The sequence below is a fragment of the Sinocyclocheilus grahami genome, unplaced genomic scaffold (assembly GCF_001515645.1).
Source record: "Sinocyclocheilus grahami isolate Dianchi unplaced genomic scaffold, SAMN03320097.WGS_v1.1 scaffold339.1, whole genome shotgun sequence".
NCBI classification, from domain to species: domain Eukaryota; kingdom Metazoa; phylum Chordata; class Actinopteri; order Cypriniformes; family Cyprinidae; genus Sinocyclocheilus; species Sinocyclocheilus grahami.
The window spans coordinates 337,651-359,710 of NW_015505518.1; the positions used below are offsets into that span (position 1 = coordinate 337,651).

Consider the following 22,060-nt stretch of genomic DNA (forward strand, 5'->3'; position numbering starts at 1 on the left):
ATGTTGTCTTGTCAGCACATGGCCTAGTTGATTGTTTTTCTCAGCCATGTGCTTCTTTAGCCCCTCCTCTTGGTTTCCTCATTACCACACCCTCTTGTTAGCCCCGATTGAGTCCTTGTTGGTGTAATTGCTCTCACCTGTTCCTCGTGTTTTCCTCCCTATTTATAGTGCCTGTAGCGAATTTAGCTCAACGACAGGAAATATGAATAATTAACCATAACTAGTTATAATTAACTATTCATATTTTAGAATACAACACAGCAATAATATACACAATGGCCTGAAGAAAATGGGTGTTCATTCAAAGAAGGTTTTCCTATGAATTAATTAGTAGAACAGTCCATTTCTCCTGTGCATTTGTACCCCTTGTTTCTGGAGAAAGCAGAATGAGAGCCGGCTCGCATTCCACAAGGTTGTAAATGTATCGGGTTACCATGAAACCAGGGTCTTGTTCGGCGTCCTGGGGTGTTACAAAGTATTTGTGAAATCTAGCTAACAAAATATATATTGTGTGTTGGAGTGTTCCAGACGCTACAGTGCCCCTTGCCCTATTGTCTTTGCTGGTTCGTGGTCATTCTTTCCCTCACTGTGTTTGTCTCTGTCTGTGGCTGAGTATGTGTTCCTGTCTCCCTGTCTGTTTGATCTTGTGATCTAGTCTTGCCCTAGTCTTGTCTCTTGTAATTCTATGTTCTTGTCTTGCTCCTTGTTTTTGGATTTGGTCTGTTTTTGTCTTTTTGCTTTTATTTTAGTGTTCATTTAGTTTTCTTAGTCCTGATCTCTTGTTTTCATTTTTTGGTTGATGTTTTAGTTATTTGTGTTGGTTATTTTTAATTTTTAGCTTTTTAAAAAAAAAAAAATGTATTCTCTTGCCTGTCTTGGAGTAATTTGTGTTCCTGTGGAGCTATGTTTTGTCTTGTTGTGGTGTTAGAGTTCCTGTCCTGACCTGTTCCCTTGCCTGGTGTCTGGGGTGCTTCAGAGTTTATGGTCCATAAGTTCTGAGCTCAGCTCTCTGGTGCCTTGCTCTGGTCTCTCCACTGGCCTGGTCTTGCCGCCGCCTCTGCCGCTATCGTATTCTGCCAGTTGATGTCTTGAGGCTGTCCCAGTGGCCTTCCCTAGCTATGTGTTTATTGTGTTCCTGTTGTGGTATCACCTGTGCTCCTCACTACCCTTTTGTATTAATCTGTTTTGTCAATAAACCCTTGTTACTCACACTGCAATTGGGTCCTCCTTCCAGATCCCTGACAGTGTGTATATATAATAAACAAAATCACTAACAGTAGCATACATTCAGACAAGAGTCAAATATATTTATATATTATTATATATACTTATTAATATTTTATAGTGAATTATAGTTTCATTGATTAACTATAAACAATGTAACCAAAAATACTCAAAAGTGGAAAAGTGTGAGTGGAAGACAACTTTTTTTTCTTAATTATTAAATGTACATGTAAGTTAATACTTTTTTTTTTACCAAAATAATATTTTTGTACATTGCCTTTTACGCTTTTGCTATTTTATGAATTATTTTATAATAAATCTGTGAAATTATCTGTATCTGTTTTTCCTTGGCAATGATAGTGGAAATGCTCAAAAGCTTTTCTGTAGCCAAGATGTTCAGAAATTGATTTTCATAAAAATAAACACACCCTGACCAATATTATGTATGACAACCAGCCCCAGTGTTCCCAATAGATAAATAAGGAAAGGTGTTTAGATGGAGACACTTTTCCATTAATTCACCCTACTGTGTCAAACACAGAACATAAATATCCCCACAGTAATAAAGGACATCAGCAGTAAAACTTCATGAAACAGAATCGCATGGACAAGTCGTTTCCCTTTTCTTCCATCTGGGTGTAAAATTTATGATGTAGAAGAACTGACCCAATTTAGACAGTGATTGCAAATCAGTCTGCAGTCAGGTGTGTGTGTGTTTGTGCCCTTGAGCGCTGATACGCGCACAGATTTTCCTCATAGCATGAGTTTCATGTATGTGTGTCAACAAGTTTTGTGTCAGAGCCAGTGAAAACTCTCTGGTGCACTCCTCGCTCTCTTGCCTCCATCTGTGGGCTGTTGTTGCCATGACAACAATAGGCCTCATGAAAACGACTCGCCACACAAGAAATAAATATCTGCTTTAAACAAGAGAGAATGAAAGAGAAATATGCAGAGAGAGGCTAGAGAGCAGAATGACCAAACAAATTGTATGTCTCATGCACGTACAATACAATGGAAGACTGTAAAGCAATGTTGTACATCTATACATACAGAAGCTAACATCAAAAAATGGGCTTCTGGGAGGAGGTCTATAACATCTGGAGAAAGCTAACCGTTAGCATATCAATTGCGTTCACTTGTCTGGCACAGGAGCCTCCAAAAGTATAGTATCTTTTAAAACAGAACTAACAACAGGTTTTGGACATGTATTTAAATACCAAGATATATTTGTTAGCATGGTATATATAAAGTATCACAAGACTGCTATCGTAATTTTTTGTTATATTAACACTACACTCAGAAGAAAAGGTTCTATATAGAACCCTTTAGGGGTTTCCATTATGGGATCAATTTATGGATTTAGTTTTTGTTTTATTTTAATTAAATTTGATGACTTTAACAGCTCATATAGATACTTTATCACTAGGAAAACTGAAATTACCATAAGAATAACACATCAAAGTATTATGTGGTTATTTAAGACACTTTTCTTAGCATTTACAATCACACAAGCAATATATAACACACAGCAAGTCACAGTCCAACAGTTAACTTAAATCCATATTTCTTTTTTATTCATACTTTTTATTCTTTTTATCTTAAATTGACAAAACAGTACATTCAGTTTTATCAAACACCATCCCCCTTACTCACTCATCCAACATGTGTCAGTCATATATATATATATATATATATATATATATATATATATATATTGATTGCTAGAATCCACAAAAAAAAAAAAAACTGAACGTTAACTTGCATAAATAAATGTAAAGTTAATTTGCAAAAAATAATAGGTAAATAAATAAAATTAGAGTGTCACCAAATAGTATATTAATTACACTTATTTTGCATCTCACCACCAGGTTATTATCCTTCACCTTCAATAAATGTCAAGTATTTACCCCACTTTCTCCTATAAACCATGCAATCTATATGATTTTTTATTTTTTATTTTTTTTTGTGGTAACTTTCCCCAATTCTGTAACCCATATAAGATGGCAGAATCCACAAAAAAAAAAAAAACTGAACGTTAACTTGCATAAATAAATGTAAAGTTAATTTGCAAAAAATAATAGGTAAATAAATAAAATTAGAGTGTCACCAAATAGTATATTAATTACACTTATTTTGCATCTCACCACCAGGTTATTATCCTTCACCTTCAATAAATGTCAAGTATTTACCCCACTTTCTCCTATAAACCATGCAATCTATATCTATATATACTTTTTTTTTTTTACTTTCCCCAATTCTGTAACCCACGAAAGATGGTGAACCTGGTAAGTAAGTGGTATTTGTATTTGTAAGTGGTTTCAGATATGTATCAGTATTGTTTTTTAATTCATAAGCCTTTTTTTCATTAAAAAAAAAGTAGATTAATGAACCCTAGGTATATAGAACCCCAATGAACCTTTTTTTCTAAGAGTGTACTAAAACTCACATACAGAAACTGCAGTAGTTACTGCAATAGTTACATGCACATCTGATCCGTTTAACCTACAGACTCATACAGACTCGCACACCATCAATTCCCAAATCAGTGTATTAGGGAAGTCTGTGCTGAGTCCTGACACAAGAAGGTATGTACAACCCCAAACTGCCGACAGATAGAATGAACGTGAGAGGATGTGTGTGAAAGAGAGAGGGAGAGAGAGACCCACCAGCATATAAAATGCGTTACCATGGTGCCCACAACCATAGCAATCTCCAAGCAATCTGCTGTGTTGCCATGGGAACAGTAATCTCACCCGAGAGAGTGAGGGAGAAAGAGAGCAAGAGACATGGAGAGAGAGGTAGCATCTTTTGTACTTACAGTGAGACGCATGATGCAGCAAAGACCCATTTATCTCTCACTATAAATACAAACAGATCAATATTGGACATGACAGCCAACCAGATTTATCGTATCCAACATTTTTCAGTTCTAGCATTGATCTGACATTAGAAAACTCATCTTCAGGTTTATCATGCACCCATTTAAAAGCACAACCGTTCAATGATCTATGAATTACTTGATCTCACATTCAAGGGTTTCCTCTCATATTTAATTTTGGACCTGACATAACATCTCCTGGCTTGATACTGTGCCATTTCATGATACTTGTCAAGGCTCTGAAATAGCCTCTCGGGTCAACAGGAAACAGCGTTAACAACCATCAAAATCTTGAGGGAGTGTGAAGACTGTATATGATTATTTCATTAATGTCTAGAGTAGGGGGCGTTTTCTCAGAGGAGCAGCGTTGTTCTTGTTAACTAAAACTATCAAAAATTATTTCCTTTCATTGAAATAAAGTTTAAATAAAATAAAAATATAAATATTACATGAAAAACCTAACAAATCCTGAAAATGAGAAATGTTGGCTTGGCAACTAACTGAAATAAACATTAAAGCTAAATAGAAATATTTAAAACTAAAAACTAAAAAAAAACTAATAAAATGACTAAACGCAACAACAACAAAAAAACTTAAAAAATATATAAAAATAATAGATTCAAAATAGTGAGTTCAAAATATCAATAAATACTATAAATACCACTGCAAGGAGGCAAGCTCCTTCTCAAAAATATTCACATGGAAATGTGAATAGCACAATAGTGCATAAACCACTCATTTTTATAAGGTAACACTGTCCAGCAGTGACACCAATGGATAAAGTTTCAGGAGGAGGCAGTGTGTCTTTTGCCTCCCCTGAGCCCACGGGTGTCTTGCACATATAGGTTTTGCTGAGATCACTTGTTGCACTTGGCGAGATAAGGCATAACCAAAGTAAAAAAAACTTAACAACTTAGTTGTTCTTCACATAAATAAAAGAAGTGGGTCCACCTACAAGATATGTAGGTGGACCCAGGTTCAAACATGATTTTGAATTCAACAGCAAAACTGCACCTGAATATGACAGCAAGATTTTTGTTATATGGAGATAGCAGCTTTTTTCATGAAAAAGGTCAAACAAGTTACACAAGTGTGAGTATATGATCTTCAGTTTAAAGTAAATTATATATGGAAGGTGCAATGTGATTGGACAAAAGAAATTTAAATGTGCGATATGATTGGCTGATTACTCAGTCAATGGGATAACATTCGCTCATCGTGTTCACAAATGGTCTGCAAATTGACCAGGCAGGGTCAAACCGTTGGAATTGGATGGACTAATTATAAAGTAAACAACTACCCACTCCGACATCACCACTTCTGGTCACATCATATCCAAATCGAAATTAACTTGAAATTACTTTAAATGATCTGTGGCTGAGGCATTTTTTAGCTAGCACTCAGCTCAGTTAATTTAATACTGCACCTCTGTGTCGGCAACCTTCATGACAGCAACTGTGTTTATAGAGCATTAGCTGACTAATGGTCTGAAAATAATGTGACTATTAATAATAACAAATAAATGACACATAAAATATGCTTTTTACTTTATAACTGTAAAATTGCTTTTGAAGTAATACAAAAAGCGTCAACACATTTTAATGAGACTTGATGTGACTTGGTTTTAATAAATAGTATGTTTATTAAGGACAGCTCAAAACTGAAGATTCTGTGACCATTTACTCTGAAACATAAAATAATGGATATGGAGAGTGTTTGAAAAAAAAAGTTGTACAAGGTGAGTAACAGGGTTAATTTTGACAGCAAATTTTGATTTAGTTTTAGTCATAGTCTTTTGACTAAAATGCCATTTAGTTTTAGTCATATTTTAGTCATCTGAATTGTTTTTAGTTTTAGTCTAGTTTTTGTTGATTAAATATCATACGATTTTAGTCGACTAAATCTACAGTAAATTTAGTCGACTAAAATCTAATGGGTTTAGTTACAGTGTAATGCATTTATTAAGCATTTCTCTAAAATTTCCAAACTCATTATATAGGTTTGATATTAAGGGTTTATCATGATAGACAACGATTTAACTGTGGTGACACACAACATGCCTTTATGTTAAAATCAAATAAAACCACTTCTCATAAAGAACAAGAACATGGTCTTCTTTTTAATGAAATCAAAGAGCAGTGAGTGATTTTCTGTCTTTCTGTTGTTGCTTGATTAAAATCAATAGCAACTAAATTAGGCTACTGTCCCTTTAAAACAGAATGCACAGCTGCAATGGATGCAATGTACTGATACACGTTCTCCCTACTGTTTACGTTCACTTAATACGTAATCAACTGTGTTTACGTGAATACTCGTCAAAACGGACAATTCGACATCATTTTGTGTGTAATTCTCCATTCATGCGACGCGAGAGAGAGTAAGTTACTTGTGTGCTGTGAGACGCGCTTTCTGTATGTGTATGCTTCAGTGTTTGCGCTCTGAAAACCAGACCGAAATGAGTTCTCTCTTGCGTCGTCAGATTTATCTATATGTCTGCTCTTCTCTTATTCCCAAATATTGACATTTTGTGCTTATGTGACAAAGTGCATTTTAGCTTATGTCCTGCCGGTTCATATGCATGCATCTATAACCTCCTAACTATGCAGAAGATTCGTTCTGAATGAATCTCTTCACAAATCGTCCCTCCCTAAAATTTTCGTCTCGTTTTTATTCATTGACACTGGTGAGTAAATTATGACGACTTTTGGGTAAACTGCCCATTTAAAGGGATAGTTCACCCAAAAATGAAACTTCCGTCATCATTTCCTCACCCTCCACTTGTTCCAAACTTGTATGTTTCCTTCTTCTATTGAACACAAAAGAAGATATTTTGAAGAATGTTGGTAACCAAACAGTTGATGGTAGCCATTGACTTCCACAGTATTTTTTTTCCATATACTATGGAAGTCAATAGCTACCATCAACTGTTTAGTTACCAACATTCTTTAAAACATCTTTTTTTGTCTTAAACAGTTGAATGAAATTCATACAGATTTGGAACAACTTGAGGGTGAGCAAATAATGACAGAAGTTAAATTTTTTGGTGGACTATGCCTTTGATATAAACAAACAAAAATGTCATATTATGGCACTAGTTTGTTGATATTGTCAGGTAAATGGTGTTTCATTTGCATTCAACTTCATAAACATCAAATGTAGCATGAATTTACAGTACATTTAATTAAAAGTCCCGCCAAGAGGGGGCTTTGACTTCTCATTTTAGAAGACCACCTCACGTCACTGGTCTAGAGGGAGGGAGGCATGGCTGTTCTGAGTCTGGAAGTAATTACAGTGTTTGCCCACCAGCACTGGATTATTTTAATGCATCATCAACACAGGGGCGACAATAATCTGCAGAGGATTTATAACGCATAAGGCATTACGACATCATGACATGAGTTAACCTAAACAGGATTTCAGACTGAACACAGATCGAATCATACTTTGGTCTCGTACCCGGAATTCAGAGCCACCCACAGTGCGATCTATATACATGATAGTGGATGTGGGCTGGGGAAGTGTGTTTAGGTTTTTCTAAGAGTATGTGTGTGTTTATGTATGCATTTTTAATTAAAGCAAGTTAAAGGCTCCTGGGTGAATCAGAGATTAATTACCTTTACCTACACAGGACACCATGTAATGATCAAACCCCTTCCCCAGGGAAGCCTGTGGGCCTTGTAACACAGCAATACACCACCAACACTCACACACTCTAATGGATAGACCTAAAACATGCACTTTCTCTCTATGTAAAGGCACACAAACACACCTTTGGGAATTGAGCTGTATGTAAGCTTTAAAGCCAAATATTTTGAAAAGGCAGACAGTTCATTTTGTATTTTGTAGTCTAAAAGTATGAGAAAGCAAACAATAAATGGAGACAGAAACAAAGTGTGTGACAGTGAGCAGAAAATAGAGAGCTAGACAGAGAAAGAAGGTATAGAAAGAAAGAGTGCAAGACCGAAGGGGTTCACCAGTGTACAACTGATATCTTGACCTACTTCTGAACAGTTTTTGTCAGCGTCTTTCAGCAATGCCCAAAAGCGCAATAAAAGCGTCCAAAACCACCTTAGTAGACCACCCAGTGAACCTGAGAACGGCAGCCTGAGGGGCTACAATTAACTGAAGTGGAGAATAAAAGCTTGGCAGCTTCACAAGCCTTAAGCACCTCATAGGTGTCAAAGCATCAGAGAGACAAGCCACGCAATCACACATGCTAAGTAAAACACACACACACACACACACACACACACACACACACACACACACACACACACCAACAAACTTAGACACATTCAAGCAAGAATGTAATATTTTCAAGATTGGGGAGACCATATATAAGTATAAGAGCAAGTCAATACAAAATTAAACAAAATATACATTGTAATATTAAATAAGTAAATAAATAAATACACATTTTAGAAAGTATAAATTTATGACATAAACATAAGCAGTTTTAACAGTTAAAAGGCTGTAAAAAAACGTTAATGGCAAGTTTCCTTACACAGTGAAAAACTGCAATATATCTAATGGCAGATTTAATGTAATTATACAATACAGTTGAATTTACAGTTTTTGTAAGTGAAAAAGAACAAGTCACTCTATAATTTACAGGTAAAACAAAAACGTAAATTGACATTCCCCGAATTCTCTGTGACACTTCACATTTGTTTTTGACCTGAAATAACTGTTTCTTGTTAGTTTTTTCTCATCAGTTATGTTACCATGATTGTGTGTGTGTGTGTGTGTGTGTGTGTGTGTATGACCCTGTGAACCTTCTATTACTATTACATTTGTATTTATTTAAAATTGGCTTGTGATGAACTTTTTATTCAAAATGTGGCTTTCTTACCACCTGTGTATCGTCAGTATATTATAAAGTTAAAAAAACACATTTTAGTAATTTGGTATATTAACATTATTTTACTTTATGAAGTTTTTTTTTACTGTAAATTTAATTTCAATCTGTAAAACCACAGTTGCTGTTTTAACTGTAAATTTCACTGAATTGTTTACAGTGTAATATTAATTATAAAAATGTAAAAATTCAGGAACTTTCAATGTCAGTACCACAGGTTATCTTTTTCAAAATGCTAAATATTTGACACTTTTCAAAGGCTGGGTCATTAAAAAATGTAAACTTGGAAATCAGTAGGATGAAAAATGCTAAAGGGTTTTAGAAAATCCATAAGCTAATGATATTTTATACGGACATATTCCATAACATTCACAACAACAAAAATCAAGTAAAAAAAAAAGTCAATCATTAAAATTCAAGCATGACCCGAATAAAATCAGGGGTTTTTTCCCGCAAGAATAACCCACACATGTCCTTGCAATCAATTTATCCAAGATAAGTACTTGTAACCTCATTTAACCCTGCTCTCTCCCTTTATAGGGTACATGTATCTAATCTAATCTTCTAAAACCATTCCAAAACCTTCAGTTGACCTTCAGAGGAACCCTTTGAGGCTGTCTCAGGCCCTTAACCATCACAGATCATGACCCATCCAGCTGAAAAGCCCTCCATCAACGCTGACAGATCCACCGCAGAGCATGGTGGGTGTTCCAGAATGATAATATAGAATCTTGGAATGCCATTTAAATCGTCTCCATTATGGTGGAAACGGATCATTAGAGTCCTCGAGGGGTTACAGGGCACGGTGCTTCTCATTCAGCCCACCTCATAACGCTGTCATTCAAGAACTTCCTGTGTGCACGCATATGTGAGGTCCCAGGTGTGCACTGCAGGGCGACTGAGGAACCTGCACTCCCAGAGGACTCTAAACAAAACAGTTTTCTCCATTTTATACTTAGCCTACTATTTCTTCTTCTTTTCCATCTTTTTTGTGTGTTCTCCAGTGTTCATAAGATATTAGTGTCCTTATCTTCTCATCAGTCAATTCAAAAATCCACTTCAGCGACTCTAAAGGCTAGCTTAACACATCCACCTAATTACACAAACACAACCACCTTGTTCTACCAGATACTATGTCTGCTGGGTAATTATTGTAAATCCACCATTCACAAATAACATAAAAGTGTTTTTTCCACTTAATTACTTGCTTCTCTCATCTAAGCAAACAAAGATTTGCAACAACACAACTATATGACTTCATAGCATGCTCTCCAGGCTACATGCAGTTATGGAAACATTATAAATGTTTAAATTAACATTGAAATCAAACCTTAACTATAGTGTTTATTAATGAGCGATAGCGCATTTGTATGCAATGTGTTATTGACTGGTTCGTTTCCAAGCTAAGCGCTGGAATTAAAAGCATTTTTAAAATACATGCTTTGGAAAGCAACTTCCAAAATTAGCATTGAATATTTTAAAGTGTTTTTAGAGATGGCAGAATTAAGCGATCGGAGGCCTGTGGAACGTTTCACTGCTAACCACCCCTGCAACACTTTACACAGACTGTATAAAATAAGGGTTCAAAAAGAAAATGAGAAAGAATCTTTGGTTGAAAACTAACCAGACAGAAATAAACAGAAAGAAACCTTAAAAGAACAGAGCTGAATGAAGAAAGTGTAGGGGAGAGCAGTAATGCTCAATAAGTACTATAAATACATACTATAAAATATACTACCTTCAAATGTTTTTGAAAGAAGCCTCTTACACTCACCAAGGCTGCCTTTATTTGATCATAAATAAAGTAAAAACAGTATTATTGTGAAATATTATTACCATATGTTTTCTAGTTTATATATTTTAAAATCTAATTTATTCCTGTGATGGCAAAGCTGAATTTTCAGCATCATTACTCCAGTCTTTAGTGTCACAAGATCCTTCAGAAATCATTCTAATAGGCTGATTTGCTGCTCAAGTAGCTATTATTAAGTTGAAAGCAGTTGTGCTGCTTAATATTTTGTTGAAAAATATATTGTGAAAAGATTTATATACAGGTTTGGTCATACAGTTTTGGAACAACATGATGAATGGTGAGTAAATATGACTAAATATTTGGGGTGAACCATCTATTAGTTAAAATTTGAATGTTCTTTTCTTTTCTTTTTTTGTCGTAATTGTGTTCAATATAAATTAAATCATACATAATTTTAAATGTAGTTGTTTTGGGCCTGATACTGTAAAACCTGCGATGATCTACAGTATACAGTACACAACTAGAACAGCGGAAAGGTGAGTCTGACGTCTGTTCAGCTGAAATTGGCACATGAAGAATACACAGAGGAAACCTAGCATACGTGTGCCACAACTGTTCATATTAAAGTCTGGATGAGAGGTAGATTTTAATTTGTTACTGTTGCATTTCAAGATTGTCTCTTTGCGGTTTAAAGTTTATTACATTAAAGGGGTCACATGATGCTGCTAAAAAGAACATTATTTAGTGTATTTGAAAGTGAAAAAAAGTGAAAGTGACGTGACATGTGGCCAAGTATGGTGACCCATACTCGGAATTAGTGCTCAGCATTTATCCCATCCAAAGTGCACACACACAGCAGTGAACACACACACACACCGTGAACACACACCCGGAGCAGTGGGCAGCCATTTTTGCTGCGGTGCCCGGGGAGCAGTTGGGGGTTCGGTGCCTTGCTCAAGGGCACCTCAGTCGTGGTATTGAAGGTGGGAGAGAGCGCTGTACACTCCCCCCACCCACAATTCCTGCCGGTACGAGATTCGAACCCCGCAACCTTTGGGTTACGAGTCAGACTCTCTAACGTATTTGGTGTAATGAAATGTGTTTATGCGGTTTAAGGTTAAAAAAACACATTATTTTCCACATACTGTACATTATTGTTTCTCCTCTATGCCCCGCCTTTCTGAAACGCGTCGATTTTTACAAAGCTCATCGGTCTGAAAAAGCGAGGTGTGCTCTGATTGGCCAGCTGAATTCCTCAAGCGTGTGACGGAAATGTTACGTCCCTTACCCTATTGTGATGCCTGCGGCAACCACATGTGACGACCCTGGGCTGGACTCCGCTTCGTCCACGGTGAAAGCTGATCTGGCGATCGACAGCATGAAGTTGAAGTATTTCCTCAGCGACCAGCACGGATCAGCTCCAGGCATGACGAAGCGATATCGTCCTCTTTTGGAAAACCAAACAAAGTAGTTTCGCTTTCACAACGAATCACACAGCGCCTTCACGACGTGGTAGCGGCGGCAACAATACTACAGCGAGAATAAAAGGTACGCCTTCTTTCTTTGCGTGAACATTTGGGCGGCATTATGCAAATCTTCCCACATCGTGACGTAGGTATGTGGGGGCGTGTTAGAACGAGCCGTTTTAGGTAGGTGTGGCTGACTCTTAACTTTTATAAAGAATATCTCTTTGGATTTGAGACTTTAGTCTTTGCAACTTTACAGATCTTCTTTATGCACCAAGAGCTTGTAACACTCCAAAGAGAAAGGAAAAATTTAAATCGCATCATATGACCCCTTTAAAATATGTATTAGAGAGCATTTAATTATTGAGTCTAGGTGACTGAAGGTAACACCGCACTTTGTGTGTAATGGTATCCAGTTTGATTAGGCAATAGATTTAATTGATGCAGGTAATGACTGCTGATATGTCAACAATGATTGTGGCAAAATTGTAAAGCTTTATGCTAAACATTTCCTGGATCAATGAGCAAAAACCCAAAAGTGTTACAATTATCCTACTCTTCCATGTTTGCATATGCCTAGAGTTAATCAAGGGAGGGGACAGGCAAACAGAAAGAAAGAGGGAAAACTAGATGCAGAAGAGAGAGAGAGAGAGAGGCCAGGCTCCCACTGTTGTTCCATTCGGCTTCCTAATCCTGCTCTGCCTCAAGCATTCAATTAACTCCTCACCAGCAGATCAAATGACTGGTTAAAAGAGAGTATGACCTAGCCTAAATGCTAATTAATACTTAGTAATCAATGCCCTTCAATACTAAATGTCAAATAACAGTACAAGAGAGAACAGAGCAGTTCAGATGAAAAGCTCACTTTTGTATTATGATGGATATTTAGGTTTCTAAGATAAAAATAACAGCCAGGCCAGTACAGACACGTGGGCGCGGGCTGAATGTCAGAGGAGACATAATGGGGAAAGAAAAGTGAAAGGTGCTCTGTGCCAGACACTTCAGCGAGAAGCTACAGCTGACCCACATTACCAATAATGTACTCTCTTTTTCTCTTTTGTTGTCCATTTGTCACTCTCACTCATTCTTTCTCCAGGAGGTGTTACAGGTACAGAATGGCTATAATAGAATGTTGCTCAATCTAGGACTCTCTTTACACCTGGTTTTAGGATCCATCTCGGCTGACGGCCAGATGAGACGGATCATCAGATACCCCCTGGTAGTAACAAGCCTTTCCAATGCATCTCCTGTAACCACTTTTGATTGCATTTTGAGGGAAAAATTTTTACTGTAAGGGTTGTAAATAGATTATAAATCTTTAACTAATTAATTGTTTTATATTTTTGCTGATTGTTTTTTTTATTAATCCTATGGAATATTAGGTAATTAATTATATATAATATTCACATTTGTAATCATTAATATAAATTCCACACTGAAATGAATCCACAAATTATGTAGAATATATATAAAAGGAAGATTTTATGCATTATATTTACATTATGTAAATTTAAACTAAACGTAAGTATATTTTAAAGTGCCCCAATACGCTTTTTCGGATATTATCTTTAATGTAGTGTATAATATAGTTGTTTGTGAATGTAAAAGGTCTTCAAATATCAAAGTGCACAACAAAAGGAGTTATTGCCTCCCAAAAGAAAGAACCGATTCTGAACTGCCTGAAACATGTTGTCGGAAATTTCAGTCTTGCTTTCTGCACAAACCTACGTGTTTCAACACATTTGCATAATGCTCTTCACTGGCTGCCCGCGAACAACGTTTGCTTAGGCCCGCCCTCAAACACTATAGCTGTAGTTGTTCATGTTGTCGGCATGTCTAGAAGACTCTTACATGTACTCCCAAAGGATGAAGTCAGTGGTCAGTGGTTAAAATGAATTTTACAGTGACGCAGTATAACTCCAAACTTTCAATGTGTTCCCATCCTTTACTGGTGACTGCTTCTCAAATCTTGCCGAGTTCAAAATGCCCAGATGTACCCACTTTCATTTTTATGTATATATTTTCTACCAAGTGCTCAAAATGCATAGTTATGTGCTGTATAAGGTGTACACCCAGTGTACCTCCAAAGCAAAATTACAACCTTTAAAACAACATAATAGGGGAACTTTTTTAACCAAGAACAGCCAGTAACATCAATACCATGATTCCGATACCTCCATTAAATAGATTTTTTAATTAACCTATATATTAATATATTTAACCACAAACATGATGTTTTAGCACAACAGTTCACTCAAAGCTAACTAAACCAAAATTTAAATGGGTAAAAAACTGAAATCTCCAAAACAAGCTTACATATTTCAGTAATATACTGTACACCACCAATCAAAAGTTTGGGGCAGATAAGATTTTTTTCATGTTTATGAAAGAAGTCTCTTATGCTCACTAAAGCTGCATTTATTTGATCAAAATGACAGTAAAAACAATAATATTGTCAAAAATTATAACAACTTAAAATAAATGTTTTCTATTTAAACATTTTAAAATGTAATGTATTCCTGTGGTGCTAAAGCTGTCTCTTCAGTGTCACAAGATCCTTCAGAAATCAATCTAATCTGCTGATTTGCTGCTCAAGAAACATTTTTTTTATTATTTTCAATGTTGAACATTCTTAATATTTTTGTAGAAACCGTGATAGATGTTTTTCTGGATTCTTTGATGAATACAGAGTGAAAAAAATATTTATTTCAAATAGAAATCTTTTGTAATATTATAAATTGTCATACTGTTATTTTACTACCCTTGTTGAATAAAAGTTTTAATTTCTTTCAAAAGAAAAAAAATCTTACTGAGCCCAAAATAGCACCCATTATCCCAAAGTACTATGTAAAGAACTGTATAGATCAAGTAATCCATTTTCCATTATCACAACTGGTAATTTAAAGATCTGTCTCTGACAGAACCTATAACATCTAACACCAACCATGGTGTGTATGTATGCTTGAACAATATGTTTGTGCACCTGTCTAGGGTTCTTTACCCTTTTCAAAACACTCCATTAGTTCAGAAACCCTCCTGAGCAGGTGTTGTAAGTGTGTATGCTGGCAAGACTGCCTGTGTGTGTGTATGATTGCAGACCCCAGATGTCAGTGTTTGAACCCTGGCGTCCCGCTAAGCCTGACTCACCTCAGCACCTCGTTGGGGTTTCCTGACTTGCTGCCTTTCTTGTCAGGTGTGCCGTGGCATCCAGACTTAAGCAGCGTGTGAGGACCCCGATCCAGCATCATTGTGGAGGTTGCCATGGCGATTATGGCTACAGCATCACGCACTCGAGCCTCCAGCCCGTAGTCCCACTCATCGTAGGAAACAGAGATCAAACCTGAGATAAAGGAAGTGTAAATTCAGTAAATACAATCATCTGAAATATCTGCGTAGTTTTTTAGCTAAATATTTCTATATAGCTTTATTTATTTTAATTTGAAATGCGACAAGTGAATTTAGGCATCACAACTTTATAATGTACAGTATGAAAAATTTATATTATTTTGAGATTTTACAAAGTTTAGTAAGTGTTAGATCATCTGAAATATTTCGATACACTGACAAAAATGGTGTAGAATATATTTTCAATCAGAAATTGCTAATAAATTTCAAAAACAAAGAAATGGCATGCAACGCTGAATTAAGTGAAAAACTGAAATTATATTCTTTTGTAAAACATACTCCAATAACATTTATTTATATCTATGAAATATTTACACCTAGTGTGTGTGTGTCTGTGTGTGTAGTATATATATACATATATACATACATAGTTGTAATAAATATTTCATAGTAAATAAATGTGTTTTTCTCCCATGAAGTTCAACCTTTTTTTAACCCAATCTTTCATTTCTTACCTGTTGGAAAGACGCTGGGTACATTATCTGCATCCCCTGTCACCAGAGATGGTACGATCCAGGTGTAACCATAACCAGTGAGGCCGACAGAATGGGCCACCTCGAAAATGGTCATGGCTTCTTCTTTTGTGCAGTACAGTAGTATAACAGGACTTTGGAGCTTCTTCATCTGGTTCTGGATCTTTGAGTCACCATCGTCTACTGACATGTCCAACAGCAGCACCTCTTCCAGCTCCCAGCCAACAAAACTGTTCTCGACGGTACTCCGGATCTGGATGAAGGCAAAACAGACAAAGAAAGATGAAAAAATGTCCTGTAGCAGCCTCCTGCTGCCTCCAGCTCTCCCGAAATGGTTCGCTTTTGTTCTTTAGATATATGAGAGTTTAAAAAGAAAACTGGCAAAAAGACAACGAGAGATAGAAAGTGAAAGCTAATTTTTTTGTTTAAAGGAATACATGAAAACACTAGTCATAAAAGTGAAATTCCCATCATGCACTGCTTCTTCCAGATACCAGCCCAGCAAACATTTTTTGATCTCTGTGATTTGTAAAGAGAAGCAAACCTAACCCACATTTCAAAATGCACAGAACTGCTCTGCTCTGTCTGAGACTGAGTGAAATTAAACTGCATTTTCTCATAACAAATTGTTCAAACACGAGTCCACAGAGATGCTTTCCATTATAATCTAGTGCAGTTAGAACTAGAGGGAGATGGAATTATCGTACCCACAAATCTGATGATGCATATTTCTGTATCGCCCAATATTTCCAGACAATTTGACAGACTTGCAAATTGCACTGATGGTATCATTACACGCATGCAGTCAAGTGTAGTGTGAGCATCCGGTACCACAGGGGTAAACCTACAAAAAATGACTGTGATGGTTCCTTTTAGTTTTATTTATATACTGTTTTATTAAAAGTAATAACAGTAGAATGTATATATCAATATTTTTAATTAGCTTTTATTTCTACATTATTAGTTTTCATTTTATTTTTAGTTTGAGTTTTAGTCTTTTTTAAATTTTATTTTTATGTGTCATGTGTTTCTATATAGCTTTAATTTTCAACTTAAATTTATTTCAGTTAGTTGCCAAGGCAATATTTCTCATGTTTATTTAGGTTTCTTTCATTTCTTAAAGGGACAGTTCACCCAAAAATGCACATTTTCATTTTTGGGTCCCTTTTAATTATTTTTCTAATAATAATCTAATTTGTATTCATATTTAATTTTATTTCAGAATATATATATAAAATTACAGTTTTAGTTAAATGTAACAACACTGGTTTTATACTTCTGGCCAGTATTGATAAGCTAATTATTGATATGCTGATAACCAAAAAATGGTTGGTATTAAAATTAAACTAAAACTACACTAAAATCAATCGTTTTAAATGGTAGAAGTGAATTTAGGCATCAATATATAAATGTACATTATGAAAAATTGACATTATGTTGAGATTTTATAAAGATTAGTGTGTGTTAGATGGTGGCAAAATGTAAAAACATGAGAAATGAGCGTGCATATTCAATATAGTTCAAAAAGGGCTGATCCGTTCGCTGATAACTGATATTTACCTGATACATTGTGAATTTAAATACCAAGGTATTTCCACGGTCATTTACTGAGAGAATAAAATTGCGTAGGTACTGCGGCAACCCAGGATATTGCAGAAGATGAAGGGCCAAATAGGAGGCACAAGAAAACAGATGTCAATGTGGCTGGAGAGGAGAATATAGCACTGGACACAATTTGTTTAAGCTTTTGGAATCGTCTGAACCATTGTTCCTCCCCCAGCAGACAACAATACAAAGGCTGGCACTGGTCTCACTGGTCTCACATCAAAAACCTGCCTGCTATACACCTGCAAGAACATCAAGAGCCTGCTGCATGAGCCTCCTTAATAAGTAGAGCATCCTCTGGACTTCTACTGGGCTCTGCTTGCATCGCCCTGAGGTTGCTCCAATTTGGGGAATTACTGAAAGTACAGCAGAGATCAAAGAACCCAATCCTGACCATTGCACTGTGTATTTAAGAACTTTATCCACAGCACTGTGGGCCAGACAAATTTAGGAGGTCTGTGACAACAGCTGACTGTAAGTTGAAGCTATTGCTTCCCAGTTGAGGCAGTGTACAGTAGTACATGACAAACATTTCTATATTCACTATACACATTTCTAAAGCAGTGTTATTTTAGTATTATTGCAGTTTTTTAAATCAAAATTATTATTAGCTTTTATTGCTATATTTTCAGTTATTTTAATTTACTTTTTAGTAATTTTGACATGTGCCTCTGTCATTTTTATTAGTTGTTGTCATTTATATATATTGGTATTTAGGTTAAATTTATTTTTATTTCACTTTTAATTTTTATTTATTTTCAGTTAGTAATTTTAGTTCTTCAACTTCAAATTATTTCAGTTAGTTGCCAAATCAACATTTAATTTTTTTTAATTCAATGTTTTCCATTTAATATTTATATTTTATTTCAATTAACAAAATATTTTTAATAGTTCTAGTTTTAGTTAACAATAAATAACCCTGTTCTAAAGAGGCTGTTTTTGCTAGCATGAATTAAAGGTTCAACACTACTATTATAGGGCTTAAGGCTAAAGTCACATATTGTGAGAGAGGTGTGATGAATGAACAGAAAGATGGTTACAGGGAAAATTCCACTAGTCATCATTTACTCCCCCTTATGTCATTCTGAACCCATTTTGCGACTTTCTATCTTGTGTGCAGCCTCTTTTCTGTTGTCACATGGGTGTGAATGACATAAGGGTCAGTAAATGTAAATGATGACACAATTTTCATTTCTGAGTGAACTATGCCTTGAAATCAGAAACAATAAGACATGAAATTGGAGAGGAAAGGAGCATTAGTTCCTATAGGAGCGACGTATACTGAAAGTAGGTGAAAGGACAGGTGTATTAGTTTTGACAGGAGCCCCAGCATACCGAAGACAGAGCAGAGGAAGAGAGCATTAGTTGAGACAGGAGCATTGGCAAACTCCTGATGATGAAAGAGACTTGAACTGCAGCGGCTGGCACCCCAGCGGGAGTTAGAACGTCGGTATTAGGATGTGAACCGAACCAGCAAGAGTTTCCAGAATTAGGGGCAGTGAAGCAAACAGCAATCTGGGGTTTCACGAGATCCCCATCTCAATTTGGCCAAATTGGTTTAGCTCTGGATAGGTGATTTAAAGTGCCCCTATTATGCCATTTTTAAGGTTGCTAATATTGTTTTATGAGTCTCCTAAAACAGGTTTACATGCATGCAATTACGTGCGAAGCAGTTCAAAGAATCAGTCTCTCTAAACCCCTCCTTTCCGTGAGCCCTCACTGCTGTGATTGGACAGATGGTGCAGTCCTTTGTGATTGGTCCAGAGCCGGCTCTGGATTGGTTGACCACGTACAGCACGTGTCGGAAACGAAACGTCCATTGCCATGATGGAATGACAGCCCTGGAGACTTGTCAATACATAGAAAAGATGGTATCGATTGTGCATTACCAATTCGAGCCGGAGTCTGATGATGAAACGGTTGAACTGGCTGATCGACAAGAGAAATTTGACTGTTTGTGGGCGGGCATGTTGGCGACATAACTTAAATTGTAGGCAGGCACTATGCAAATGTGTTACTTCGTGACGTAGAGCCATAACAGAATAAGATTCGAATTCCTGACGACTCGTTGCGAGCCGACTCTTTTTTTTTGATAGACAATAACTTTATTTATCGTGCACTGTCGGCTTCACAACTTTTCAGATAGTTTATGTTCACATACAGCTACATGACACACTGCATGAAAGGTAATATTCGAAAAGGCATAATAGGGGCACTTTAAACAGAGATGTGTTTCTCTCAAAACACGATAGAAATCACCTAGAAACCCCTGGTAACCACCCAGAACACCCTAGCAACCACATGACAACATGCTAAAAACATGCAGAACATCTTAGCAACCACTTAGCAATGCTTTTCTGCACCACTCCAAATTTCTTCACAAACAATTGTTAAAATCTCAGTGTTAAACATAACTTTAAAATAATAAATAAAAGTAACAACAACAACAACAATTCACATACATACAATACTGTTCAAAAGTTCAGGGTTGATAAACATTTTTTTCAAGAAATTAATACTTTTATTCAGCAAGAACACATTCAATTGCTCAAAAGTGACAGCAAAGACTTTTATAGACACTGCTACAAAATATTTATATAACAAATAAATATTGTTCTGTCTATTCAAGAATCCTGAAAAAAATGTATCACAATTTCCACAAAAATATTAAGCATCATTATTATTAATTATTATTATTATAATTATTATTAATAATAAATATTTTATTATTACCAATATTGATAACAATATTAAAATCACAGGAATAAATTACATTTTAAAACATTTTTTATATTATTTCACAATATCAATTTTGCTGTGTTTTAACAAATGAATGCAGCCTTGGTGAGCTGCTATTTTTGCAAAAAACATTTAGAAATCTTACCTTTTGAACAGCAGTGTATATATTTAGCTAACATATAAACTATATTTGATGGGTTCCTGCAGTCTTCTAAGCTTAATAAGAAATAACACCTGAACTGAACATCAGAACTCATGTTTTATTTTTAAGGTTACTTGAATCATGCACATAGACAGGCTTGGATGAAGACATCAAACTTGACCTGACATACAGTGTACTACTATATGTGTATTATCAGAGCAGGCCGCACAACTCCTTGTCCAAGCTCTTTTTCTCTCCAGACTGGACTATTGTAATGCTCTCTTATTTACTATCAAGCCTCTGCAACTGATCCAGAATGCAGCAGAGAGAGTCTTTAACGAACCGAAGAAAGCCCACGTCACACCTCTCTTCATCAGTTTGCACTGGCTGCCTATAGCCGCTTGCATCCAATTCAAGGTACTGATGCTTGCCTGCAAGACAACCACTGGGGCTGCACCAATATACCTATACTCGCTAGTTCAAACTTATGCGCCTTTCCAGAAGCTTGCTCTAATTTATATAAAAACATTTAAAAAACCTTTCTATGAGTACTGTGCTAGACTAACTGAGACTTGTCACAGCACTTGTATACTGTTGCTCTCTTGTTGGTCTGATTGCTTCTATTGTTCTCCTCATTTGTAAGTCGCTTTGGATAAAAGCGTCTGCTAAATGATTAAATGTAAATTACTTCTAAAGCTGCTTAAATTAACAGTTAAACTGAAATTAAATGGAATTGAATTGGGAAAAAAAAAAAATCTCACCCGATTGACAAAGTCCTGGTATCCAGGGTAGTAGGTGGTGACGATGGAGAATATGTACCAGTCATATTCCTCCATTATGTTAAGCATGACAGAGGCTTGCTGCTCTATAGAGGGACCAAACTGGAAGAACATGGAATGGTCATCCTGCAAGAAACAAAGATAAATGCATGCATGAGAACAGCAGAATCAAGGGGAATCACATTATGATAGGATATCAGTGGGTTATAGTTATAATTCATACCGGTTTTCAACAGTGCATAGAGTATGTCAAAGAGAGAGATGAGAATTTGCTTGCTCAATAATTTTTTTAAAAGCCAGCTCAATTATTCTTGTATAATTTTTGCCTCCAACCCAAAGACAAACGGACAAATCCAAAGTTAAGTATCATTTTTTTTCTTTTCACCAACCTGTAGTTGTAACCTGTTAAAGTTTGGATAAAAGGAACAAGGATCAGGAGAAAGAAGGTAGAGAAATATGAACCGACCCCACATCTGCTGCATCAAAGCATGTGATTGTGAACGAGACACATTTTCTCCCTTAACATCTAAATGACCACTTCACTCCTGAAACAAATGTTACATCCCAGGCGGTTCAAATGTCCACAGTACATTGGTGATGAATGATTTGAAGATCTCAAATGCTTATAATAAGCACGTTGATGAACTCTAATATGCATACATCTAATATGCATACACTGATGCATGTGTGTGTGAGTGTGTGCATGTGTGTAAGCTGTCAGTAGCAAATAGGCCAAAA

General features: G+C 36.0%; 1 protein-coding gene across 3 annotated transcripts in view; it reads right to left on the reverse strand.

Annotated features, from left to right (window-relative positions):
- The window catches only part of LOC107603025 (glutamate receptor ionotropic, NMDA 2B-like), an 89,212-nt gene that overhangs the window by 27,323 nt on the left and 39,829 nt on the right, over nt 1-22,060 (reverse strand). For all 3 annotated transcript variants that reach the window (XM_016295696.1, XM_016295695.1, XM_016295693.1), the window contains exons 2-4: nt 21,305-21,448; nt 16,040-16,310; nt 15,327-15,519 (exon numbers count right to left, since the gene is read on the reverse strand). In XM_016295696.1, the coding sequence (XP_016151182.1) occupies nt 15,327-15,519; nt 16,040-16,310; nt 21,305-21,448 (608 nt within the window). The remainder of the gene's footprint in view (nt 1-15,326; nt 15,520-16,039; nt 16,311-21,304; nt 21,449-22,060) is intronic.